Source organism: Colletotrichum fioriniae, assembly GCF_027942845.1.
Source record: "Colletotrichum fioriniae strain IMI 355084 chromosome Unknown scaffold_2, whole genome shotgun sequence".
In the NCBI taxonomy this organism is placed as follows: Eukaryota; Fungi; Ascomycota; class Sordariomycetes; order Glomerellales; family Glomerellaceae; genus Colletotrichum; species Colletotrichum fioriniae.
The window spans coordinates 1,053,516-1,079,743 of record NW_027076838.1 but is presented as its reverse complement, the minus strand read 5'-3'; the positions used below and the strand labels follow the sequence as shown (position 1 = coordinate 1,079,743).

The following is a 26,228-nucleotide window of genomic DNA, read 5'->3' as shown; positions in this document are numbered from 1 at the left end:
GCTCGGTTACAGTTAGAGTCTAGACCGCAGTGACCGCACGGCTTCGTGAAAAGGGGTCCGAAGCGCCTCTGGTTCCTGTATCAGTCCGTGACTGCTCCAGATGGATCGACATGGGGTGAGGTTGAAGCAACACATGGAGTGCAAGGAGATGTGCCTCCAGAACGTTGGTCAAGATAGCTGTAACATCAAGGAGGCTCGGCGTTCCCAGACTGAGGGTGGCCCTCGTCCCAGATGTTGTCAGCCTGTCACGCCAGATCGAGCATTGATAGACGTAGATAGTAAATGCCGGGCGACGGGAGTGGCAGATTAGCGTAGGCAGCGTGCGGTGTGCCTCTCAGCCCTGGTCTTTTGCCCTCAGACTGGCTCAATGTCTGTGTACCCTGGAACAGGCGTGACGCTTTCTCGCCCACTCGAATCGTGCAAGAGAGACAGCTGACCATTAGGCAGCTGCAGAAATGATGTGTTTCCAACCACTCAAGTAATCCGTTTGAGGTGAATTCTGGTCCAATCATTGTCGCGTCACGACGTTCGCCCGCTACTCGATGCGTGCGAGGACGAGGCGGAGGCTCTCCGTCTACAGACAGATGGTTGAGATCTGTTGCGACGTTCCAACTTCCGGCTCTCAGCCCACGACGGATCACCAGCGCGGGCGGATTCACTTCGGCCGCTTGCTGGAGCTGCGCACCTGACCTCGCGCATCATTCCAAGCACGGGGCAGATATGAGGAGTGAGCAGATGTCTGCCCATCAGGCTATATCCGCACTGCTTTCTTCGTGCTCCGTACTCTGTAGTCTGTCCAGCTGCCACAGACTAGTGTGCAGTCTCTCAGACTCACTCCCCGCGTTATTGTGAACTTGCAGCCGCTGCTTGAGCGAGTGCAACGACCGATGCACCCGGGCAACCCCACTGCGACTGTCAGCGCGTGAGACACCAAGCCTTTGATACCCAGGCTGCATGTCCTTGCTGCAGTCAGAGTTCTGTAAGTAGCTATCTCCGAGCGGCCGGATGCAGGTTTCGTGACTCCGAGTCACTCGGGACGGAGACCTCGCACTGGATGCGGTACGAAAACACGGGCTAAACCGCGTATGCTGTGTATTGTACTTTGTACGGTAGTCCGTTGTCAGCAAGCTTTGATACTGGTGCTTTTTCGACCATCGTGCTTGCGATATGTAGAAAGCTTCTTCTTCCATGCTATTGCCTGCTTTGCTCCAAGGCCTTGGAAAGTGAAGCAAGTTGTCTGTATCCATACGAATACTGTAGAGCTGTGGATGGGTGTACCACCTTCCGTCTCCTATGAGCGCCACTCCAAAGTTCCCCCGCTCGAGTTGTTCGAGGAGGGTGGGAGCCTGTGAGGGACGCGAGGAGTCCGTGAGAGGCAGCGCAGGATGCAGGTACGTACCTGCAGAGCACAGCGGCTCGTCAGGGAAGTGCTGCTTCAGAAATCCAGAGTCATAAAAATATTTCGTCAGAAAATTATGCGGTGTGTGTCACGTGGGGCCGAAATGGCTGAAGGTGGGCCCTCGCAATATCTCGTCGAGCTGCCCCAAGCCGTGAAAAGAAGAAAGGTGTGTGATGCGGCGCGGACGGAGCTGGGACAGGAAACCCGGAGACAGACAGTCGCGTCGCAGTTGCAGGGGACCATCCCAGCCCGCACCAATACTGTGTAGTCCAGCCCAACCGATCGACAGTGTGAGCTCCAGCCTCCGAGCCCATCCCCTGGCGAGCTACCAACCAGCGCAAACCGTCAGTCCGCATCGGGACCACCAGCAGTGTCCGTAGGTATTTCGTACCAGCAGCAGACCTACCTAGAGCTTGGAGCTGGTGATCTTGCCGTGGTCGATGAAATTTGGAGACAGTGATTCGGAATTCCACCCGGTCGTTTGAAATGAGAGTACCGTAGCCGGCCTGTGATAATTAAGCGCTCGTAGGAATACGCAGGTTGAGGCTTTTACCCTAGGTATGCTACCAGATATTGGAAATAATACCACATCCGGCAGCAGTACCCTTGGGGAATTTCAATTCGAATGAACCGAGTCGTCAGGACGTCTCGTTCCCAGCCTCCCCGTCGCTCGTCAACCTGACCTTCTTTTGCCCCTCACCGTTCCAAAGCCAACAGCCGAGGGAGGCTAGTAGAGTAGTTGGCGGCACTGGGCAGAGCAGGACAGCCGTCACCGCCTCTTCTTTTTTTTTTCTTCTTTTTTTCTTCTTCTTGCTCTTCGCTCAAGTATGCCTTGCTCGCACTGTCCGTGTCCCACTCCCGGCACCCGTCGCGGCGAGTAAAACGAGGCAGCCTGGCTGTGGTGAAGGCGGAAGACAGAAGATAGTCAGCCCGGGTGGTCACTAAATTTAGGCCTTGCTAGGTGCCAGCTCACAACCCGTCGATCTGCTTCATTCCTCGGAGTGTTGGATGATGGATCAGGTGCTCGCTTCAGTGCCGACGCTGACCGGCTGGTTTGCTGCGTCACCCATACCGTACGCGCATACCGCTGCTATGCCATGAAACGACGGCTGAGAAAATGGGAAGACACGGATGAGAGGCGTGGTGAGGTAGCCCAAGGTACAGTGCAGTAGGGTCCGCCTCAATAGCTCTAGAACTTGGAGCTTCGGGAGAACCAAGTGTGCAGGCTATTCGTACCGCTGCACCGCATATCGCGTGTCGCGTTGAAGCTGGAGCTTGGGTCAGCATGGACCAAAAGTGGTCATCCTGCTGGGAGCTCGGGATGGGCATTGAGCGACAGCGGTGCGATGAGTCCCTTCTCGTCTCATGTTTTCTGTCGTCGCTGGTTTGTGCAGCCTTGCTTTAAAAGAGGGAAGTGCTGAAGTAACGTGGCAGATGGAGACTTTGCCCCATGCGGAAAAGTCGAGAGTTTGAGAGCCAGGGCAGAAAATCAAAGAGGTTGACAGGCAGACGCTGAGCGCTCGGAGGAAGAGGGAAAAGAAAACCCGCCACGAACGGAAAAAGACGAGCCATGTTGAGGAATGTAAACTTACATTCAGCAGACACTGTCAGTATCACACTGGAAGGTGCTGACTTGTTGATAACAATCGAGATGTTCCGTACGAACAAGGTCAACTTGAGGAACCTCAGTCGTCAGGTACAATACCAGTACCTTCCTGGGAAAGTGGGAGGCACTCCTGCACCTGACTTTCTTCCACTAAAAAAAAAAAAAATCAAGGCCAGGAAATTCGACAAGCAGTGAAGGAGCGACGGGAGGATGGGAAAATGACTGGATGCCTTACTGGAAAGACCCACTTCTTCCCACAAGTTCGAAAGCGCACCCCTCCTTCCCCTCTGTCGGAGAAAGAGAGGTGTAAACGTAGCGAGTCCAGCTCGAGATCACGTCATGGCAGCAAATCAGAAGCGAAGACAGCAACGCCAGCCACACCCAGTGCCCCACTACGACCCGCTGATTCAGCCAGTCAGAGATGTTAAATGGAAGATGGCCCCGCCCCTCAAATCATGGCCCAGAATTCTCCCTCGTCTTCCACCACCTCCTCCGCCGCCCCAACCAATCAATCCTTTCTGACCCACCCAAACGTGACAAGGTGCGAAGGCAGAAAAAAAAAAGGACGGGAAGACAGAGAACGAGAAAGAGAGAGCAAGCAGCAAGAGAGCGAGCGAGTCGAATCATTCAATCAGCTTTCGTCCCTCAACAGCACTTGGAAACAGACACCAGGGTCGCCCAAGCTGGTGTCATTCCATTGGATCCTCGACCATCATATCAATCGGTCGCCAATCATCAGCTAAGCCTATCCGCTCCGCATTTTGGCGCTCTATCGATCTTGCATCCAGGGCGTGTCGTGCGGACGATATCTTAGCAAAGCTGCGAAGAGACGCGCGCGAAGAATTCCCAAAGACAAGACGTGAAGAAAAGCAGAAAAGGTCTCCAGTGACAGTGAGGGGGAACCATAGCGCGAAGGGCAGGCAGGCAGGCAAACAAGCAAGCCGTCAGCGGCAACGCAACACATCACCGAGCACAACGCCCGCGCGCACCTTTTTCTTTTCTGCCTCCTTCTACACACCTCACGGTCACTTACACACACCGCTAGAAAACCGCGGTGGGAAGGCAACACAAGAATAAGACAGACAACGCAGAGGTCGACGACTCATATCGAGGAAGAAAGGAAAGCAGTGACGCAACATTGCCCTGCCCGGCTCTGCCTCCCGACTCTGCCACTTTTATTGCCAGCCCAACTTTCCTGCACTTCTGGCGACGACGTCCTAAGAAATTGGAAAGAAGATAATTACACCTCGATACGGGAGGGGGCGTGTGTACCTTCCATTACTGTAAGTTAGACCACCACCACCACCACAACCACTACGGAGTACCACGGTGCGGCTTTACCCAGGACTTCACTTCCTCACTTCCCGCCCTTACCCTCTCCAGTCTGCCCGTGTCTGCTTTGCCTTCCTTCCCCTCACTGCGACGTCAACGTCAGCAAACCATACCCCCCTCCCACCTCCACCCCCTACCCCTCTTCTGCCTGGCTGCCTTGCCCTCCTCACCTTCCTCGCCCTGGCCTTTTTCCCTTTCCTTTCCCCTCCTTCCGTCTTTCCAACCGCAGTTTCTGTTAAACCCACCCCCTTCTCTCTTCGCAGCCTTAGGCCCACCTGATCCCAGCAAGAAAAAAAAAAGGTGATCCATCTTCCGCCGACGCCACACACTCACACCCGTGTCTTTAGGATCCACGCACCTTTTGCTTGGTTTTTTTTTCCCTCTCGACCCTCTTGACCCTCCGAAACAGGCGTACAAAGTGCCAAAGAGCCCCGGTTCGCCAAAAGAAAAAGGTCCAGCGAATCCTACGAGCCAAAAGCCAGAAAAAACCCGCCCTCCCACAAAACCCAGCAAATCAGCTCGGTTTTTTCTTGCGACCACTCACGTCCCTCCCTCAACTCTCCAAACGTCTCCCCCGACCTGACACCACCACTCACATTTCACCACTCACCACTCACCCAACAGTCGTGAATTGTTCGCGACTTGGAATCCCCCCAAAGAGGTCCTATCATCGTCGACTTTGATCTTCTCGCTATCCTGCGACCAAGCATCTTGTCTATTGGCCCAACACCAGTAGCAATACGAACTGCTCGCTCATCAGGTGACTGAAGCAACCTGCGGCAGAGAGCATCTTCTCCCGTCTCTGCCTGTTTGACCGCAGCGCTCCGGACCGCACGCATCGCATCGCATCAGCGCAGCGCACCGCGACCACAGCAAAAGGCCAGTCAGCCCAACCGCGTCGCACTTTCGCCCTCCCGCCAAACATCCTATCGCGCAACGCGTCATAGCTTCTTCGGAGGCGATTTCAAGCTCATATCGTGACACTCGAGTCAAAAGCCTATCAGAAAGCTTCGCCTCGACTTAGACCACGAGCCAATCCCCGAAAATTTCACCCCCAAAGCCAAAAATTCAGCCAACCAGGTACGTTTCGCATGCCACTCGACTCAAGTCCTTTGGCGCCCCTCCTGTCCAGCCTTGTACGCGCGCTTCCTTGTCCCTGACGACGGCCGCCATCTTCCTCCCCTATCCCGTCTTGTCATTTCTATTTTGTACGCTATCCTCGTTTGGCTTCTCTGCCAAATTTGGCGCTCCATATCTCGAGCTACCTATCCATCTGGCATTACCAAGTGGAAGAGGGAGAACACTTGACGAATTCTTGGGAGTAGAACCAGTACGGATACTCTTCTGGCTGTCGTCTTTTCTTTTCTTTTCTCCTAATGCCTCTCACACACAATCTGTGTGCGCCTGTTGTTCTTTGAAACCGGGACGGACAACACATGCTTACTGACTTGAGCAGGGCGCATAACATTTACACCTCCACGGCACTTCGCTCTCATCGGCGATTACACCCACATCTCCAACTTTCGTGGTACGTTTATTGTACTTTTTTCATTATCACATTGTCCTCGGCCTCTCCAGCACTCGTACTCTTCCCGTGCCCCCCAGAGGTGTAACCATCCATCCCTCGGTGCTCCCCCTCCCCTTCACTATGTCCACGTCAATATGTCTCTTTTCTGTCATTTGCGGGCCTTCGCGTCACCCTTTGGGGGGAAGGCCTTCACTACCTCATCCTCTGACGTTACGCTGTCTCGACTGTTGTGCTTCGCTTAGAGAAGCGCATCGGTGCATCAAGCCTTCTACGCCTTCTCGAAGCACCCCTTCGGCGGCATATCGACGCAGCAGCAGCGCATTGGAAAGGTTTCTCATGCCAGTCACTACCACCACATCGACGTGCACTCCCAGTGGAATGGACGTTGTTGCGAAGCGCTCAGTGAGCTTAGCTTGGCTTGTGGCAGCGACACACGACAGCGCCTGTACAGGCACCCCTTCCCCTCCACCGGTGCAAGCACGGGCTCTGTCACCGCAGCTCGGACTGCCTTTTGGCTCTGCGCCGCCACCATAACCGCATCAAGGGGAAGTGTCGCCGCGTAGGTTGGCATGGTGGGCCTTGTCTCTGCATATTCCGTCATGCATGCGAGCTCTGCCAGCGCATCAAGTGGTGGCCCGAGACGCCAGGAGAGCAACATGAACCCCACCCCCATCTGCTTGTCTTTGTCGCATCATCCCGAGCTCTGGCTTATATACAGGAGAACTAACATTCTTGGTTGGACAGATCTAACGACGCGAAGTGGAAAAGGATTAAACCGTCTCTAATTTCTGGAGAACTCAAGGCACCGACCTGTTTCGTCCAAAAGAACAAGGACAAGCCAACTCTTGCCCTACCCGCTCCCGCTGTGCAGCCGGTAGACCAACCCAGGACCAGCCCGGACCAAGGAGCCCTTGATCGGCTAGAAGCAACAAAACCGACGCCGCCTCGCCTCCGCCTTGTACGGTAGCAGCCTCGACATACCTGCCCGCCTCTGTCGAACCCACACACTCTCGCCGCCCTCACGTGGCTGTCATTCTGACCCCAGGCTCAGCCACCCACCTCGTCCGCCCCGCGACTACATCAGCCCGCATATGCCGTGGTCGGCCACTTGCGTCGCGCACCACTGCCAGCTCATCCACGCATCACCAATAGATTGAGCCCCTCCGCTCCCAATACACTGGAAAAAGGACCCTAGGACACCGCCGGCTCCCAATCCGTGTGCCCAACTCAACCCAAGCAGACGGGCCGTCCCAGTCATTTTAAAGCTCACTCCTCACAAGAAAGGCAGCTTTCGTCGCAACTCATTCGTCACTCGCGACCCATAGCCGTGATACCCTTTTTTCTCCCTCTCACGGTCACGTTTTTCTCAACCGCGCCAAAGCCGTTGTCAAGCTACACCACCTAGCTGGCTTCTTATTGGTTCCGATACTCTACGCGACGAAGACAATAGCCTTCATTGCACAGCTTGACCACCCCTCGAACAAGCTTAACCCCAGTATGATGGAATACGCACAATATCCTCAACAACCTCAAAACGCCCACTCCGGATACACCAACTCCACCACAGGAAACAACATCACCTCTCCTCACGGCGTACAGACGTCACCTATCCTGTCTCAACAGCAATCACCCTCTCAACAACAGGGACACAACATGTACCAGCCACAGTACAACGTCCCCCAGCAGGGAATGCATTATGGCATGCCTCAAATCCAAGCCGCCGCCATGGCGGCAACTGCAGCTGCGTCGGGATCCAACTACCCTTACATGCAGTCGGACCCCAGTTTGCCCCAAACCTCGCCGCGCATGGGCGGAGCGAAGAAGGAGAGTCGCGATCCTAGATCACCCACTCAGATGAACAACGTTTCGCAGCTACCGGGCCAGAGACGCCTCAGTCAAGTCACCAGCCCCGGCGTGCCTACGGCGCAGGGCATGATGAACCACGTTGGCGCGCGACCGGGTGTTGCGCCGCCGCAAATGGCTCAGGCTCAAGCCATGCCTCACCCGCAATCACCCGAGATGCCCGCCGGTGGTGTCGAGGAATCGCCCCTCTACGTCAATGCTAAGCAGTTCCATCGCATCCTCAAGCGTCGTGTCGCACGCCAAAAGTTGGAGGAGCAGCTGCGTCTGACTTCCAAGGGCCGCAAGCCATACCTTCACGAGTCAAGACACAACCATGCTATGCGCCGACCTCGCGGACCTGGAGGCCGTTTCCTCACTGCCGAGGAGGTTGCCGCCATCGAGCGCGAGAAGGGTGGTGGCTCCGGCGAGGGTCCCGAGGACGTCGTCGAGTCCAAAACCGGCTCCAAGAGGAAATCGGAGGCCGACGACTCCAGCTCGAACAAGAAGGCCAAGAAGGCATCCGAGACTCCTGAAGAGGAGGAGGAGGAGGATGACGAGTCCTGATTCTCGCCTACACTATTCGTTCATGTTTTGTCGCGCATTTCGATCACGAAGTCACGACCATCTGCAGAGACGACTTGCAGCCATCTCCACTCTTTCGAATTGGGGCTACAAAGGAGAGAAGGGAACCTGTACGGGATGTGTCTATAGGGGCTGGAGTTTTCCAGATGTCTTTATACGCAGCATGCGGGCCGGTACACAGGACTCTCGTTGCTCTCTGGCTGCTAGGTCTAGCCGATGCCATTCCGGTCGTCATTGGCTTTTTTTTTTATCGTGCCTCTTTTTTTCGTTTTCACGGCTAATACACATTATCGACTGGCAACAGCATGGCGCCCGTTTAGACGGGTGGCCGCAAGGGAAATGGGAGGGAAGAATGCATGGACGACTCGAAACGACGGATACCCCTCTTGTGTTTACTCGATTACCCCCTTCTCCTTGTTGTTTTTGATTTGACTTCACTTCGTGTTACAATTCTTTTCCTGGACGAGGGATTCTTCTTCTTGGGGAATGGTCGGTAGTGTAGGAATTGGGCAGATGGTCTGGCTACCAACGGCTTCCTTTTTTTATTTTATATTTCGTGATTCAGCAGGGAGTTGAAACGAAGAGAAAAGAAAAACCCAAAACGAAAAGCCGCCAGCCATTGGTGTGCCGCGAGTTTGATGTACGGGAACAAGAGAATGATTGAAGATGATATTTACGTTTATATTTATCTGCCTCACCACTTCTTACTTGCTGGATTGATGGAGATAGACTGGGTTTCCTAGCAAAATCCGTCACCGGATTCGTATGTATGGAGAGAAACACGGATTTAACGACCTTTTTACTTTTTTGAGCAATCTATACCTTTTAGTCTTGTTACTGCAATTCCGTGCCATTGAGGGTGATCAGGAGAATATTGTCCACGATTTACATCAACAATCTATGTGATGGAGGCATTCGGAACTGGAATGGGCTTCTGTCTTAAGCACCCACAAGATGGATCATTCAGCACAGGAACGAGGCTTTTGGGCCAGCAAATAACGGGGCCGAGGCGACGGATCCTCGATCAGGGCCATGCATGAAGGGACGGAATGGCTGGCTTCCACAGCTCAGATTGGATCTCTGGCTCGGTCGGGTGCGGCTATCGAAGCCCGCCTCCACCTCCGCATTCTACTACATCCAAGGACCAACTGTGAAGGAGACCCTGGACTGGGTCGGGTGCAGGTTCCCCAAGTGCGTCCGTCTCCCCCGCTCTGGAGACTGGCAGTCCCAAAGCTAAGACAGCTCTGCAGCTCCTTAGGCCGGTGGACCTCGGCATCTGTGTGCTGGTTGGGGGCAACTTGGGGGAGTCAATCAGATTGCTCTCCCGGCCGCCCACCTTGTATGGAATTTTGGATAGCATTCCAGGCCCCGGCTCACCCCCGCGTGCCCGCTGATACGTCACTGGGGGACGAACCGAGGCTGGTAAAGGTCCGAACCAGAGATGCGCCGGCCAGCCTAGGTGGTACCTTACTACTGTACCCCGAATCACCTCTCTCCGACCGAGAACTTTGACGGCAGCGGCGGACCTGCAACAACCTCGACCGACTACATATCTTCATCGGTAGCCGGCTCAATCCGACAAGTATCCCTGCGAAGTGAAAACCTGTACTATTTCAGCCAATTGCAACTACAACCCGCCATACTCGACTGGAATCCAGCACCGGACACTACCCTTAAGCTCAGAACCCAGTCTTTCCGGACACCAAGGACGGCACAGTACAAGATGGCAGGACGCGTGCGACACCCAATCGACCAGCAGGCACTGGAACGATATATCGAGAAGAATGTACCGCAGATCAAGACGCCATTGGAAATCAAACAGGTACGTCTACAGCCTCGCCTCCTGTGCCAGCATTGCCTCCTCAATGCCTTGTTCTTTTCCTTGCCCATGGCTAGAAAAAGGTTCCTTTCCTCGACTGACACTAATCTTTTTCCACGCATGACAGTTTGGCTTTGGCCAGTCGAACCCGACATACCAACTCACCGACGCGACGAACAAGCGCTTCGTGATGCGCAAGAAGCCCCCCGGAAAGCTCCTCTCCAAGGCCGCGCACAAGGTGGAGCGCGAGCACCGCATAATCCACGCCCTCGAGCCCACCGACGTGCCGGTCCCCAAGGCCTACTGCCTCTGCGAGGACGAGTCGGTCGTCGGCACCGCCTTTTACATAATGGAGTTCCTCGACGGGCGCATCCTCGAGGACCCGGCCATGCCCGAGGTCGCCTCGCCCGAGGAGCGCAAGGCGCTATGGAAGGCCGCGACGCTGACGCTGGCGAAGCTGCACAGGGTCGCGCCTGAGGACGTCGGCTTGCAGACGTTTGGGAAGAAGAGCGGGTTCTACGATCGGCAGATTCAGACGTGGACTACGATTTGCAATAGCCAGGCGGCGGCGGTGGATCTGGAGACGGGGGAAAAGGTTGGGGATTTGCCGCATTTCGGGGAGATGGTTGCATTTTTTAGCGATAAGAATCGGCAGCCCAAGGATCGGGGCACGTTGATTCATGGGGATTACAAGATTGATAATCTCGTCTTTCACAAGACGGAACCGAGGGTCATTGGTATTCTGGAGTATGTCTTCCCTAAACCCCCCTCCTGTTTTCTCTCTTCTTGCCTTTATTGTAGTCATCACGATCGCTGACAACAAACCTTTAGCTGGGAAATGTCCACCGTAGGCCACCCCCTCTCCGACCTCTGCAACTTCCTCCACCCCTACTTCACCGCCTCGCGCGCGGGAAGCGGCCTCTACGCCAACGACGGCTTCCTCCCCGGCGCTACCCCGGGTCTGCCGACGATCGAAGAGATTGTCGAGTGGTACACGGCCGAGGCGGCGCAAGCCCCCGCGGGTTCCCCCGTGGGCGGCGGGTGGACGCCCGCGACGGAGCTGTCGTGGGGCGCGGCGTTTAGTCTGTTCCGGCTGGCGGGCGTGTGTCAGGGCATCGCGGCGAGGGCAGCGCAGGGGCAGGCGAGTAGTGAGCAGGCGAAGAGGTTTGCTGTTACGAGGGGGCCGTTGGCGGAGTTTGCTTGGGAGCTTGTTGGGAGGAGTCAGGCTGAGAGTGGGGGGAAGGCGAAGTTGTGAGGAGGGGTTGGGTGGGTGTATGTAGGTAGTCAGCGTTGGGTAGATGTGAAATATGAGGTTGCGTTGTACAGTGATGCGGTGTTTATTTGCAATGGACGGGAGGAGATGGGAGAAGCTATCCCCTGAAGCTGTGAGATCTTGCAAACTGGACACTAGTAACCAAGACGTTGTTCATCAGACCATCATCACCACCATGATGTTCCCCAGCGGGCGTCTTGGCTTTCAAGTCTTTCACGGTCTTCATGAACCGGTAATGATAGTAACATGTATGCGCGAAACACGTCGCTGACATATGATGTTTCTCCGGGGGTGTCCGAGAGATCGCACCGCCTTTTCGGCTGGGCTTCGGTGACCACGTTGGTATTCTTCATCCCATCCATGTCAACTGTTCTGTTCCCAAAGACTTATCGAGGGCGACGTTTCCACTTGGTTCTTGCTTACAATTCCATGGGATTGATGTTTCATATGGTTCAACAAAGCAGCCTTTCATATCGATTTTCTGACAGGTTTTCGACGAATGTGGAGGTGTGACAGGCGCCCTTTGATACCCTTATAGGCAGAACCGGCGGTAAATGATTTTTTTCATCAATGACAAAGCGTGGCAGGCAAACAAGCAAAGAATAATGAACAGATGTATACTGCAGCTCGCTTACGAATCCATACAATCTGTCGACCTGGCAGGTCAAGGGGACGACGTCCTAAGACTTAAAGGATGTCGGTACTGGCAGTTATCGTCCATCTTGGGTGCCCGGCTCTGGCTCACTTGGAGTTTCTGATTTTGTATGCCATTGCTGTTAGCAAAGGGAATTGGTTACCTTCTCGCGTCCTTTCAACATCAAGACACTTGATTACGTTCGTCTATGGAAGTTGTCTCCTCTGTGCTGCTTCAAGGTCACGCCCTATAGAGCAGCTCTTTCTCTTTCCATCACCAAGAGAAACCAAATTTTATGAACGTACTACTTTTATAAGGTGGCTTATGATGGCTCCAATCGCATATTCCGAGCTCCAAAGCACATTCGGCGACTTGATTCCCTTTAAGCTGGTCCGCTTACAGCCAGGCAATAAGCACAATCCTCTGGAGTGCGTGATTTTATATTCTCGTCTCACGCCAAAGGACCCTGTCAAAGATGAAAGGGAATCTCCTAGTGAATTGCAGAAAACTCTCTTGGATGGCTGGACAGTAGATTGGAGCTTGAATGGTCGATACTTGTTCATGAGCCCACACCACTCAGGGACACCTAATTCTTGGAAACACCCGAAGCCTGGGTGTGAAATAAAGTACGAAGTCAAGGAGCACTCTGTCAGAGACACCTTCAAGTGGGAAGCGCACCCATATGAAGCCTTGTCCTGTTCTCTGGGAACAGCGGATGACAAAGAAGATATCTGGGTTCGCAGCCTTGACAGTCATGACTTCGAGAGATCCCGGATACCAATTCGCAGAAGTCTGGCAACCTTTCTGAAGCATCTGAGACACCCTATCCAGTCTCGCACATTATGGATCGAGGACATCTGTATCGACCCAGGCATGGCTGAAGAACGTGCTCAAAGGCTCAAGCGGATGGCCTGGCCCCTTTCCGAAAGGGTGATCATCTGGTTAGGCCCCGAGTCTGAGGATAGCAAACACGCACTAGAGACCTTGGAGTATTTCAGTAAGTAGGTAGAATACGTAACCTCTCACCGATGGGGAGACGCCCCAGACGCCCAGGAACGAGATTGGTGGCGGGACGACGTTGTACCGCCCTGAAGCCCTAGGACTTGGAAGTCCATATCGTCACTTCTGCATCGAGAATGGTTCGAAAGTGTCTGGGGTCTACAGGACGCTCTCTCGTGCGACCAGATAGTGCTCCAATGCGGCGAGGACACCATCCCCTGGGTCGACGTACGAAAGTCGCTGCTGGTTCTCCGACAGAAGTCAGGCCTGTTGCCGGATGATATCAGGGCTCGCCTCTTCTCGTATGCGCGAGGTTTGATGGCACCGCCGCTGGCTTCGTGTGAGCATCTTTTACTCTGGGCGCGGAACCAGAAATGCCCAGACCCCCGAGACAAGGTGTACGGAGTTTTGGGTCTACTCGATCCAAAGATTGCAAACAGGATCAAGATGGACTATTCGACGCCTGTCTGGAAGACGTACGAGCAGCTCGTCTTGGCTGAAATGGAGGTGTATCAGAAATCGAATATGCTCAACCACTGCAGCATCGCGACGCGCCTTGAGGGATATCCATCGTGGGTACCAAACCTGGCGCTACCAGTCGAAGGTGCGAACGTAGGACATTTAAGCGTCCGAAGATTCTATGCTTCTGCACGCTCCAGTGCTGTCGCGAACCTTGTGGAGCCGGATGACCTGCTACGAGTCACTGTAAGGCGCATGGCGACAATTAGTCGTGTCAGTGACGACTTGATTGGGTCATTCACACAAAACTTGAAAGAGATTCGATATTGGACTTCGGAAAAGCCAGAAAGCGACATGTACGTCTCGGGAGGACTTTCTATGGATGCTTATGTTGAAGTACTTGTGCGAGGAAGGACCAGCGACCGAGCACTAGGCGATAATCCACTTCCGTCGATTCAGCGGCTTCGTCTGCTCTTGAAATCGGCATTAACCTCTGTCAAACTCGATGACGAGATAGTACGAGCATTCAAAACTGCTTTTTCATGAACGAATGCCTCTTTACTACAACGGCAGGATATATGGGTATTTCCACAAGAGGCCTCGCCGAAGGTAAGGCCCTGCCCCCTATATTGTGACCTATCTCTACATTAGCCTCCTCACAATCATATGGCGTTAACACTCAAATGCATAGGTGACGAAGTTGTTGTGATTCTTGGGTGTGACCTCCCAATGATAATACGGCCTGGAGGTTCTGGTCGATACGAGATAATCGGGCCATGTTTTGTGCATGGGTTGATGCTCGGCGAGGCCTTGAAGCCGCCTCTGGAGCCGCCGTTGAAAGATGCGCTTCCAGTTATTAGAGGATGGGCGATGCCGTACTTCATCAGCACCGAGACAGATGAACTGCTGAAGAGTGATTTCAGGCTTGGGTCATTACCTCCTGACTGGGAAGAAGTGGCATCGACAGACCCTTTTCTGCCGCCCTTCGTGTTCCAGCACAGAGTTGATGGAAACATTAGCGTGAATGATCCAAGGATGTCAGCAGACGCTATTCATAAGAGAGGTATCAAGCTGGAGACTCTAGAGTTGATATAATGGCTGTAGAAGACTAGGTATTGTGTTGTCTCTTTACCCCAAATATAGAAAGTCGAGTTTGATATACAAATACAAAGTCTTATAATAGTAAAGTTGCCACTTACACTGATGAGTGTGGTTGATTCTATTTGAGCGGCCAGAACATGTTTGAACACTTCAGACTATATGTAATTCTACACAACTCCTGGTCCATACTGCCTTATGCAAACGAGAACTTTCCCGTCTTTATAACCGAAGAGACCGTGCCCCCACTGCCCTTAGAATGTATCATTGTAACTCATAATTGAGATGCACGATCTAATTTTTCATGGCAGTGACTATTGTTGACGTTTGCAAACACTGTTTCCTATAGTGCAGGTTTGGGAAAGCTCGCCCTAAGGTAATAACCTAGTTATCTAACCCCCACCTTACTGAGCTTCGGAGAAGAGATGTATTACCAATGCTTCAATGTTCTTCTCTCTTCTTGCTTTAACAGATGGGAATCCCGAGTCTCATTTGGTCTTGAATATTTCCAACATGTCTACATATTTATCCTGTGTCGAGCCTTTCCCCGCCTAGTAATTTTGTTGCCGGCATTTTGAGAAAAGAGGCATACGCCAAAATGGGAATAAAGTTCATCTCATCGGGCCATTCACACACAACTCCTTCTTTCTCTGGTCAAAAATGGCGAGCACCAAAAGTTGTTTCTGGTCCGTGGATAATTCGAGCCACGATCATCCATGCACGGGACCTCGGCGACACCTGCAAGATGGAAGCGTGACTGCATTGACTCTCAACTTTTTTGCTCAGAGCGAATCCCAGATTGGGCATGCGAAGCTTGTAAAACGCATTTCCTCCTTACCATTGTTTGATGCGCAGAATGCTACCACCATTTCTAGTAGAGTGTGCGGCAGTGGCACGTAGTGAGGTTGAACAGTCTCAATCGTGAGGGGCATGTTCATCTCTCAATCAGCTTAATAAAGTCTTCGGTCAGCTTCAGTACGAAGTCCTCCAGTTTTTAAGCCATTCACGTATGCCAACAGAAATAGGCCGTTGGCCCAAAGGAGACGAGAGCATCGAAGTAATAGGAGGGATCGTGAGGAGTACACTTAATAATAGCGCGCATCGTTCACGCGCTGCACTGATAGCAAGGAGAAGCCATTATGCAGGAGCGACAGGAATTGTGGAGTCACAGGTTACGCGAAGGTCTTCATTCCTCACAGAAAGCATCCCCAGAGTCTTTCATGGCCCAGTTCACACAAGATAGTTGGATGCGGAAACCCACTCTCATTTTCAGGGGAAGTAAGTGAGAGTTTTTGGCAGTCCAACGAGAGGGACGCTGCGTGGATATTCTTGATCTTTGAGTGTGCCGGCCCGTGGTATTTAGACCTCTACCCCAGTCAGAGCCGTTGAACTCTGTCTCCCCACCAAGTCATCAGCTGGCAAGACAGCGGGACATTCCCTTTCTCAATCGTCGGATGGGTCAAACAGTGGCCGGATACTTGTTTCAAAGTCGTGCGATGACGACGGTTGTGGGTGGTAGTGGTGCTGGACCCAGCGTTTCCCATTTGCCCGTGCAACCCTGAAGCGGCCATGATATGCGAGTTCGCTTCGCTTGTAACTTGGTAACGCTTAGTAAATTACTGCTTGCGAAGGACGAAATGCCCTGGAACCGACCTCTCTGACATGCTCCAACAAGAGTGACACTAGGCCGATTAACTCCCCCCCACCTCAATATCGCAGCTCCCGCTTCAATCTATTGCTTACCCCTAGCTTAACTCTGTTGCTGTACCTTAATCCTGAAGCATGTCTCGAAGCCCGGAAACTGCAGGAAATCCCTTGAGGATCGTCCTCTTCGGCCTGGTCTCCGGGGCTGACAAAGCTTGTGCAGAGTAGTGTGAGGGCAGACCTTCCGACCGCCAATCCCGGATCGACAGGGCGCCCAACTTCACCTAGCCTCTAGACTCCCTCCCAGATTGCAACGACAAGAGAAGGGAGAAGTGGTCCGGCAACCGAACATGTTTGTTTCCGACGACAAGAATATCGTGGAGCATCATCGGGTCTAAATACCCCCTCGCTCATCATCTCGAACGCTCAAGCCTGAAGCGCCGCCGCAAGAAAAGCCTGTCATTGGACTCCCGTGCGTTACGAATTCGTCTCAGAGTGCGGGCCCGTCTGAACTTTTCTTTCTTTCGGGCGGGAACAAAAAGCTGCCATCGGAGGTTCGCCGCCGCGACACCTTCTGGACCGTCATGATGGAGAGAAGAAAGGGTGGATACGATGGAGAAGGACGGGTTCAGGCTGTGCTTCAACTTTTCTCAATTGCGACTGGTAGTGATCCTTCTCCTTCTCATCCACTCTCTCGTGGGCGCAGCGTTATAGCCCGTTATGGCCCATCTTTAAAAGGCCTGAAACGCGGTTGCAGCCCCGTCTTCGTCTGGACTCCCAGCTCAACATCTGCCCATAATCGATGCATCCCCGGCCGACATGACGGGATGGTCACCCCCCTTGTCGCTCTCGTTGCCCTATCCGCCCCTTGACCAGTCACCAGGCTTGGCTAGCAAGGACGCAGACATAGGGCGACACAGGTATGCCCCCACGGAGAAGACTCGGTCTTGGTCCTTGAACTCGAATGGGCGACCTCGAGACTTCAGCGCAGCCTCCAAGAGTCTCCATAACCCCCTTCCAACTCCACAGAGGTCTCCATGAGTCTATAACCCGCGTAACGCCCCCGTCCCCACCTGACATCTCCACCCACGCGACGGCATCCGTTCCAGAAGATCGTCGGAGCCGCGGAGGGGATCTGTGCTAGCCCGGGGTCCCTCGCCTGCCTTACCCAGCCTGCCCAGAACCTTTGAGGAAACACGGGCAGGAAGAGCCGCAGTCTGCAGAAAGACTGGATAGTTTAGGCACAAGGCACAGGCACAACGTTCACGGTTCCTGAAAGTCTGTTGCTCTCTTGCCCATGTGGTCCACTCTGGGGGGCTCTTCCACTCCCTCTTACCCCCGGTCCTGTTGCTTCTTCTCTCCCACTTGGCTCTCACTCTTGCCCATCGGCTCAACACCAGCTGAGAAGCGCTTACACAAACATGCTCTCATCCTTTCCAATAAGCCCCATCGCCCATCCTCCCATCCTCAACGTCTGTGACCCCTTGTCGAAACAAGCTCTACCCTTGAAGTAACTCCTCTTGTCATCGCCAAAGGGGGTAAGACCAGAAAGAGGAAATGGGAAGCAGGCATGTATAAAACTTAATAGGCTTCGCACATCGGGTAAAACGCAGGATTCCCTGTGCTCTTCCCGTTTGGATCGCTCGCTCACACTTTCCTTGAGTTCGATCTCTTCTTGATTTTTCTTCCCTTCTCTTCTTTTTCACACTCCCAGCCGGTCTGTTCTTTTCTTGAGAGAGGCCATAACCAAATCTCTTTCGTTTCTTTCTCTTCCATCAACGCGGTGCTGGACACATTGTTTTTTAACTTCCTTTCGCTACTAATCCATTTTTGACTTGGGTGTACCTTTTCTTCTCGGTCCACTTGTCTCCTTCCACAGCCATGTCTTCTCCCATGATGAGAGCGTTGGCCGCCGCCGCCATGTTGGCGATGGCCCAGGCCCAAGGTGTCATTCTTGCCGCGCAAGGCCCCAACGGCCCTGCCAGTCCAGGACTTCTAGGTATGCACTTTTATGAAATGAGATGCGCAAACTTTAGAACGAAGTATTGATGAATGTCTCAAGTCGATGCAAACAAGGCGGATGCAAACATCATCAACCAGAAGGAGATTGTGGACAACGTCGTTAACGAGTGCGGCCGAACCATCCTCGCGGGCAACATCGATATCGGCGAGACCACAGAGGCCCAGCTGGGCAACAACACCGTTACGAAGGTTACGAAGGGCTCCAACGTCGACGTCACCATCGCACAGGTCAGCGCGGACGGCGCCGGCCCGTACAGCTGCGATCTCGACTTGACTAGCAACGCCAATGGTGCCACGGGTCAGACGAAGCTTCAAGTGCAAGAAGCAGGGGCTCAGAGCGGACAGATCAAGCTTAAGGTCACGATGCCGGACGACTTGGCTTGCGTAGGAGGTATGTCCATTCCGTGTTCCTCTATGGTCCTCGCCTGAGGAACCTCTGCCTCGCATCCAGTTTGCCGATCACTAACGATCTTGCTGATAGCCTCCACTGGTGACGTTTGCACCGTCCGCTGCTTCAACGACAACGCGAAGGGTCCCTTTGGCGGCTGCTTCGCTGTTCAGCAGACCGACACGAAGCCCAAGCAGAACACTCCCGCCAACATTCCCACCGCCCAGACCCTTGATGGTGTCCTGAAGCAGGTCCAGCAGAACATCGTCGACCTCCCCGCCGCCGTCAAGTCGAACCAGGAAGCCAAGACTCAGGACGATCAGGGTGTTACCGCCATCAAGGAGCTCCTCGGCAACAATGCCACTCAGCAGGCTGCCGGCCCTGCCGGCTCCGGCGCCAACACTGGCAACAACAACGGAAACAACAACAACAACAATGGTAATGCCAACGCTGGCAATGGCAATGGAAGACAGAAGGGCAAGGGCAACCGCAATGGCAACAACAACGCCAACAACGGCGGCGCTGCGGCCGGCGGCAACAACGCCAACGCCGGAAACAACAATGCCAACGCTGGAAACACCAATGCTAATACCGGCAACACCAATGCCAACACAGGCAACAACAACGCCAACACCGGTAACAATGGAGGCAACGGACGGACCCGGGGCAAGAACAACAACGGCGGTGCCAACACCAATGCCCAGAACGGCGGCAACAACGGTAATGGCAACGCCAATGCCAATGCCAATGCCAACGGAAACAACAACGCACTCCCTTTGGCAACTGTTGGAAAGGGCAACGGTAACCGCCAGAACCAGCAGAACGGCAACAACAACAAGCGTGACGAGACACCAGATGCCGTGCTCCGCACGCGCTGGGCCAGGAGGAACCTTCGCCGCCGCGCCGACTAATTGTTATGCAAGGTGGAAGGGGCTGGGTTGGACTGAGGTTGGCAGCGAGTCACCTTCAGGATCCTTCCCCTCCCCTGTTTTGAGCTTCATGTTGCGTGAGCAGGCCTTTCTTCGAAGCTGTTTCTCATTTCTACGTCGATGGGCCGTTCACCATTCAAGACGGAAGAGGAAATGATATCTTAGTTGTTAGTTAGCGAAATTTTATATCGAGCCGTGTAAAGTTTATAAAATGGTAGAAATTCGGTTGTTATTTACTTCTTGGACACCATAATTCTTCAGCTTCTTTACCCGTTACCACTGGTCGATGTTTTAGTCCCTGGTGAGCCACATTTCACTTCCGGAAAATAGGAGCTTTGAGTTCTTGGTGGACAATCTTGTTCATCAACTCCTCAGGCCACTCATGCATTCAATGAGAGAATCAATCCAACTCCTTATCTCCGGTCTCACTCACGGCCCATCTCATGCGCCACTGCTAATTGAGGCCAAAAACAGGACAGGGATGAAGCATAAGCGAACAAAAGGTTCCGATTGAACGTCTGACAGACCGCTAGACGTTGATAGGGCTAGGAAAGGTACTTAAGTATACCAGAAGATTTCCCCTCCTCCGGCCCATCTCATGCGCCACTGCTAATTGAGGCCAAAAACAGGACAGGGATGAAGCATAAGCGAACAAAAGGTTCCGATTGAACGTCTGACAGACCGCTAGACGTTGATAGGGCTAGGAAAGGTACTTAAGTATACCAGAAGATTTCCCCTCCTCTCTTCGAAATGAAGATGTGAGATGGTCATCATAGTCATTTTTCGGCATAAAAGTCACCCCAAGATCCTCCATCTTGCTCTTCGCGTGTGAAACTGAAGTGCATGTCAATCTGCTTCATCTAGACAGTCACGGACAAGAGGTTTCCATTTGACCTACAGAGCGTGCTGCCACCCAGCACAAGGTCTTCAACTATTTTCATCACCTATTCCTCAAGTTGCCTCCTCAACTTTTCATATCTTCACTTTCCAAGAAAAGCACCAAGCCACGCAAACCCCCAGCGACAATGACTGCCCCGTTTCCTCAAGCCGCTTACAAAATTACGACCCCACGGCTCATCATTCGCAGCGCCATCACGGACGATGCAGAGGCTCTTTTTCACCTCCTCTCGACGCCTGAGAATCACCCTTTTGGAGGCGCTCAGACGAATATATCGCCCGAGATCATACGCGGCCGTATCGAGAGGTGGGGGCCGGATTATGCGTCTGGAAAGAAGGCAATTTTGATGATTACGATCCGGGAGACGGGCGAGTTGATTGGGTGTGGCGGGTTCAACTGTTTTGAGACAGCGGAGGGGGAGACGTGCGATGTTGCGCTGAAAAAAAAGGGGGATGAAGACGAGCAAGAAGGAGGTGAGGAGGCTGCGGGAGATAGTGTAACTGGGGAGGCTCGTCGCCTTATCACGCCGTATCTTACCGACTTTGGGGTGGTACTCGATCATCGTTACTGGGGCAAGGGGTACGGCAGGGAGGTTTTGTGTGGCCAAGTCGAGTTCGCTGTCGAGGGGCTCGGCTGTAGTATTGTACGTGTCGAGACTGAGCTTGAGAATGAGCCCTGGAGAGCGGTCATGAGATCTATAGGTTTGGGCGGGTTGGAGACGAACGGTGCTGTTAGTTATGGTGAGAAGAATATTGGGTGGATTTACAAGATTGATCCGTCGACGTGGAGCCACTCGAGGCGAGATTTGAAGAAAAGCGGAAAGTGGCCGTTGTGAAATACTCTAGCCTCTATCTCAGGAGTTGCTTTATATTATCACATAACCTCAAAAGACACTGTCTTAGATTAACGAGGTCACGCGATGTGGACGTGGTCTTGTGCCTCGCCTGGGGATCCTTCATAAACAAGGCTTACGGGGGTCGAAAAATGGTTCACCAGTTCAATACCACAAGCAACGAATTTGACTGATCTTCTTTAGGAGGTGGTGTTGCATTATCTTGCTTGTAGCTGACGCCACTGACCATCATAAGGTGAGGTCGGCCTCGCACCTACACTTTCTCCCTTCGTTTTAGTTATACCCACTAAGATTACTAAAAGCTCTCTGAATATTTCTTCTCATAGGTTGTCAATATAGTTAAGCTTGTTAATAAAAGTGTGGAAAAACTGGTCAATTCACTCGTCAACATGCTTAACCAACCAGACTTGTCTTTACCCACGGCTAGCCACGACTTAGACTTCTTCCCAGATTGTTCATCCAGTGCCAAGTGCACCACTGCCCAGCCTTTTTCATATCGTCGCCAACCTGTCTCATTTTAGCTTCTCATCGTCTAGAAGAGGATATGCCGGCAGTGGAAACTCCGAATCGTCATTATTCGTATCATCAAAGAACCTCTTAGCCACCCAAGGCATCGCAACAACTCTAGACATCGTAGACACAACCGTTCCCAGCAGCCATCTCTGCCATGCCGTAACCGGATGCGCGACTCCTGGGAAGAACCACGGAACACTCTGAGTCTCTTCGACGTAGGGCCGAAACGCAGCCTCATAAGCTTCGAATGCCCGGGAAGGATGTTCCCCGGGTGTGAGTTTAGTGAGCTCACCAGCAAGCATGTAGCCTCCGATGATGGCTAGCGTAGTTCCCATGCCCGAGAGGGGTGTCGGCGCAAAGGCCGCATCTCCCAGGCAGATGACACGAGAGCTGGACCACCTTTTCATCTTGATTTGCTTCAGATCTTGAAAGTAGTAATCTTCCGCCTGCGCCATGGCGTCCATGATCCGGGACGTCTGCCATCCGGCGTCCAGGAACTCCCGTCTCACAAGCTCCATTTGGAGCTTCTTGTCGCCCCGTGAGGCCTCCTGCCATGCCGTCTTCTGCGCGCCGTCGCATGGCATGTGCGTGAACATGGCTCGTATGGTGCCGTGCGGGTCGGGCCTAGTGGTGATGATCCTAGACCCCAGGGCCTGGTAGATATTCCACCAGTCGTTGTCCTCGGGAAGGCGAGGGATGGCGGCGTAGGCGACGTACATGTTCTTATCGATGACGGTAATGCTTTCCTGGGGAAAGACTTGCTTTCGTACCTTTGACCACTGGCCATCTGCTGCGACCAACAAGTCGTACTCTTGCACTTCTCCGTTGCTTAGCTCGACTTTGACGTTGTTGTCGTCGTTGGATATGACTTTGGCGGCGGTAGTGCCGAAGAGATACTTGATGTTTGGATGGGTCTTCGTGGCTTCATACAACACTACAGCCAAATCCCCTCGAAGGATCTCGAATTCTGACGTGGGGCTTGCGGAAGAGCCCTGCTTGACGGGAAAGGGTGCAAAGGGCCGACCCTTAGGATCGATGAACTGTGTTCCTTTTTCTGTTGTGTTAAAGCGTCGAAGTTGATCGATAAGGCCCATCTTCTTCAAGACAGTGATAGCGCTGTGGTTGACGTCGACGTTGTGGCCGTAGGTAGGAATTGACTTGCACTTCTCGACGACTATGACATGCGCACCGGTCCTAGCAAGGAACCAAGCCAACGTGGGGCCGGCGATACCTGCTCCGCTAATGAGGACGCGCATGACGCTGTGAGATCCAAGGATCGACTTGACTTATTCGAATTTATGAAGATGGCCAGGTGTTTGGATATCTCTGGTTTGGCAAATGCTCCTTTTAAGTACTTTGACGTTTGCTAGTCCAAATTCGTCCTAATGTGTCTAAGTCTTGAGGTGGCTGCGCCTATTGGTATACCATCTTTGGGAGAAAGTGACTATCGTTTTGGAACGAGAGTATACTGGCGCCTCACGCGGTTAGATGCGCTCTCAGATACGTTCGTGTGTTCTGCATGCCGATATCACAGTCGGGTGAATCAAGCATTTGCCAAGACGTATCCCCCCGAGGGAGCTTCCGCGTGTACATGACGCTAGGTTTGGCGCCTGGATCCTGATGAAAGCTGTACCGTGCTAACCGCGGCGACCCTATCCGCTTTGAGAATCTTCGCGTCATTGTTTGGAACGCCATGCACACTCAGACAACCATCGGCTAGCAGCGCAGGGCTGACTTGAATAATCAAATGCCAAAAGTCAATCGGCTGGACTACGGGTCGATTCCCCGGAATGACCCCGAAGTGGGGATCCCCTGCGGATTGCGGCCTTCGGAAGATCTGCTCGACTCCGCACCGGAGACAGGCCGGCACGGCTTTGAAAGGTAGTGGCAAAGTACATTCTCTGTCACGATCTTCGATTTATCGTAACGTCGTTCTTTGAGACATGCAATACGTAGGAGAAGCGAAATGAAACCAATACCGAAGCTACGGTCGCCCTTATTCACACACAAACATGTGAAGCAATCCTCACCGCTGGGAACTTCCATTCATAGGTACACATAGCAGAATGGGCCTGCAACAGTACTCATGGCGTCCCGAATCTTGAGGGACTCCCCGACCCAGCCATACTGCAGCACATCATCCATGGTTGTATTGGCACTAGGGGGCTGGTCCAGGAATGTGTTGGTTCCGCCCAAAGCAGTAGCGCCATATTGACGCTCCCGAGGTGAAAGCATCTGCCACATCCACCATACTCGATCAATCATCGAGTGATGCAGATAGAAAGTAGGATCTCCTGGGGAAGTGAAAACGTCTATCCATCACAGTCAAAAGTTAGCATCGTTCAGCATGCTGGGATTTTGGGTGTCTAACCTCTTCCGGGGTCTCCTCCAAGGGAGTAATGACCACCACCGTGGATGCCTGTCGAGAAAGTCTTGTCAGCATTTTGACTGCTCGCATTGGAGCTGTATCGAAAGCAATCAAGCTTACCAATGTTACCAGAGCCTGGAACACCCTGCATTTGCATCTGGAAGTCGTACACATTCTGAGGCTGGAGGATGTTGGACAGCACAGCAGTCACATTGGCGTACAAGAGATTTACCTCAGTTGTCAAATCGCGCTTGAGACAGCGGGGGTTATATGTCAAGGGCCCGTTAGGATTAGCCTCGGAAATACCTCCGGGCAGGTCAAGAGCAGCGGGGCCAAGGTTGACTGTCAGATTCTTGAAGGGCCCAGAGTTTACGCAGCCTCCGCCTGTACCGACTGGAAGTTCGATGATCGGCAGACCATTCTGACCACCGAGACGAATTGACTCTCGGCCTGGGACGAAATCCCCATTTCCAGACATGGAGGTCTCGCTTCCGTCGAAGATGGGAGAGTTCTCCAAGCCTGTGATCGCGGTCTTGGACCAGTCCCAGTACTATTATGTTAGGTTAGCAAGAATACCGACGTAACCATGAGTCGAGATACTCACGGGTTGAGTGCCCTTGTAACCACACTCGTTGCGCAGAGCCTCCTCATACTGCCATGTGAAATATCGATGCCAGGATAGGAAGTTACCCTGCTACGGTCAGTTATCTTTTTAAAGTTTAATCATCCCATAACACTTACAGTATAGTGTATGGTCAGAGTTTGGTTGATGTGAGTTGCGACAAAGTCATCGAACCTAGTTCTAGCCCCAGAAGACTTTGAAGCGGGTGTGCGGGCGGGCCTGGACTGAAGACACTTGACGGCATTGATGTAGTCAAGCTTCTCTCAACTTTGCTCAGTGTGCCCCTAGGAAATTGCAATGTAAGCAAAGTGAACCACAGGAATAATGCTTTGACGATGGCAGGTAAGAACATACCACTCTCTCCGGACACGGACATCATGCCAAGAGCAAGTGCTGCTGCGCTTCTTAGTTCCGCTGCTGTCGACCTCTGACTTGGTCCTATCAAAGGCAGTCTGGGCCAAGCTGGCAAGCTGTCGGAGCCTCTCGGTAGTTGCAAGATCTATGTCGGACTCTGCTGAGCGAGAAACTGGACTGGCCAAACCGAGTGCGCTGGCTTGCAGGGCAAGAAGGCCCAGACCCAAGAGACGCATATCGAAAAAAATGGCGATCGGTGCGACCAAGGAAGTTGACAAGTAAATGATCAAGAATCTGGCTTGGCTATACGGCAGAAAGAGGAGAAAGAAAGGTGCAGTGAGGCGCGGACACCCGTAAAGATATGTGCGAGTCCGACATGACTGCCCACGATGGATTTGCTAATGCAGCCAAGGGTCAGAAGGGAACCCCAGGGCCGAGTCTACGGACCATTGGTGACATTGCTTCCATTTTGACATGCAGTGGTGGGTTTTTTCGCCCTAGATATGCAATGAAATAAGCAGTAATGCAGGCATGTAGCATTGCCACAGCACTTGGTGCCCAGCAAATATCTTCGGCAACGAACCGCTGGGATATCACAGATACGGCCAGCCCTACCCCACAGGGGTCCGGGGTCCGGACCCCAGATATGTTCGTGTAAATTTGGCATGGGAGCATGTCGACAACTAGTCAGTCGGTGTGCCTCGCTACGAAGCAATTTATCCGGTTCGAGGCATGTAGCCGTGGGCCGAAGCGTCTCATTTTGCCGAGGATATCGAGAAAGAGGACAGATTGGTTGAGCCAACGACAAAAACCGACCTTGAAGTAAGTATCTACCCCGTTATTATATTTGAACATCTAGAAGGCAATGCAATGTACAAAGTCCATGTGACGTAACTTAATATTCACTTGAGTAGTCACTTAAACAAGACAGCTGCAGACAGTGGCGTCAGGTATGCGGCTCTTGAGATCACAAAGTAGGTCGGTATGACAAGTAGGCTTCGACTGTTGAATGGAATGATATAATTGCCAACGCTGAAACTAGAGCGATGCCACGAAGGAGTAGATC

At 52.9% G+C, this 26,228-nt stretch overlaps 5 protein-coding genes across 5 annotated transcripts; 3 read left to right on the top strand and 2 right to left on the bottom strand.

Annotated features, from left to right (window-relative positions):
• Nucleotides 1-7,362: 7,362 nt before the first annotated feature.
• HAP2 (Transcriptional activator) lies at nucleotides 7,363-8,271 on the top strand (the record flags this gene model as incomplete). The annotated part of the gene is made up of 1 exon (XM_053187855.1): nucleotides 7,363-8,271. The coding sequence occupies one exon, from the start codon at nucleotides 7,363-7,365 to the stop codon at nucleotides 8,269-8,271; it is 909 nt and encodes a 302-aa protein (XP_053055359.1).
• Nucleotides 8,272-9,325: 1,054 nt separating this feature from the next.
• Nucleotides 9,326-11,363, top strand: N0V96_002109 (uncharacterized protein; the record flags this gene model as incomplete). Its single annotated transcript, XM_053187856.2, has 4 exons — nucleotides 9,326-9,465; nucleotides 9,907-10,111; nucleotides 10,236-10,855; nucleotides 10,940-11,363. 4 exons carry the CDS (start codon nucleotides 9,326-9,328, stop codon nucleotides 11,361-11,363), a joined length of 1,389 nt encoding a protein of 462 aa, XP_053055360.2.
• A 6,733-nt stretch (nucleotides 11,364-18,096) lies between these two features.
• N0V96_002108 (uncharacterized protein) lies at nucleotides 18,097-19,536 on the top strand (the record flags this gene model as incomplete). Its single annotated transcript, XM_053187857.2, has 3 exons — nucleotides 18,097-18,214; nucleotides 18,278-18,628; nucleotides 18,719-19,536. 3 exons carry the CDS (start codon nucleotides 18,097-18,099, stop codon nucleotides 19,534-19,536), a joined length of 1,287 nt encoding a protein of 428 aa, XP_053055361.1.
• A 2,281-nt stretch (nucleotides 19,537-21,817) lies between these two features.
• Nucleotides 21,818-23,074, bottom strand: N0V96_002107 (uncharacterized protein; the record flags this gene model as incomplete). The annotated part of the gene is made up of 1 exon (XM_053187858.2): nucleotides 21,818-23,074. One exon carries the CDS (start codon nucleotides 23,072-23,074, stop codon nucleotides 21,818-21,820), a length of 1,257 nt encoding a protein of 418 aa, XP_053055362.2.
• Nucleotides 23,075-23,864: 790 nt separating this feature from the next.
• Nucleotides 23,865-24,845, bottom strand: N0V96_002106 (uncharacterized protein; the record flags this gene model as incomplete). The annotated part of the gene is made up of 4 exons (XM_065756435.1): nucleotides 23,865-24,130; nucleotides 24,190-24,237; nucleotides 24,307-24,736; nucleotides 24,840-24,845. The coding sequence occupies 4 exons, from the start codon at nucleotides 24,843-24,845 to the stop codon at nucleotides 23,865-23,867; spliced, it is 750 nt and encodes a 249-aa protein (XP_065614804.1).
• Nucleotides 24,846-26,228: the final 1,383 nt, after the last annotated feature.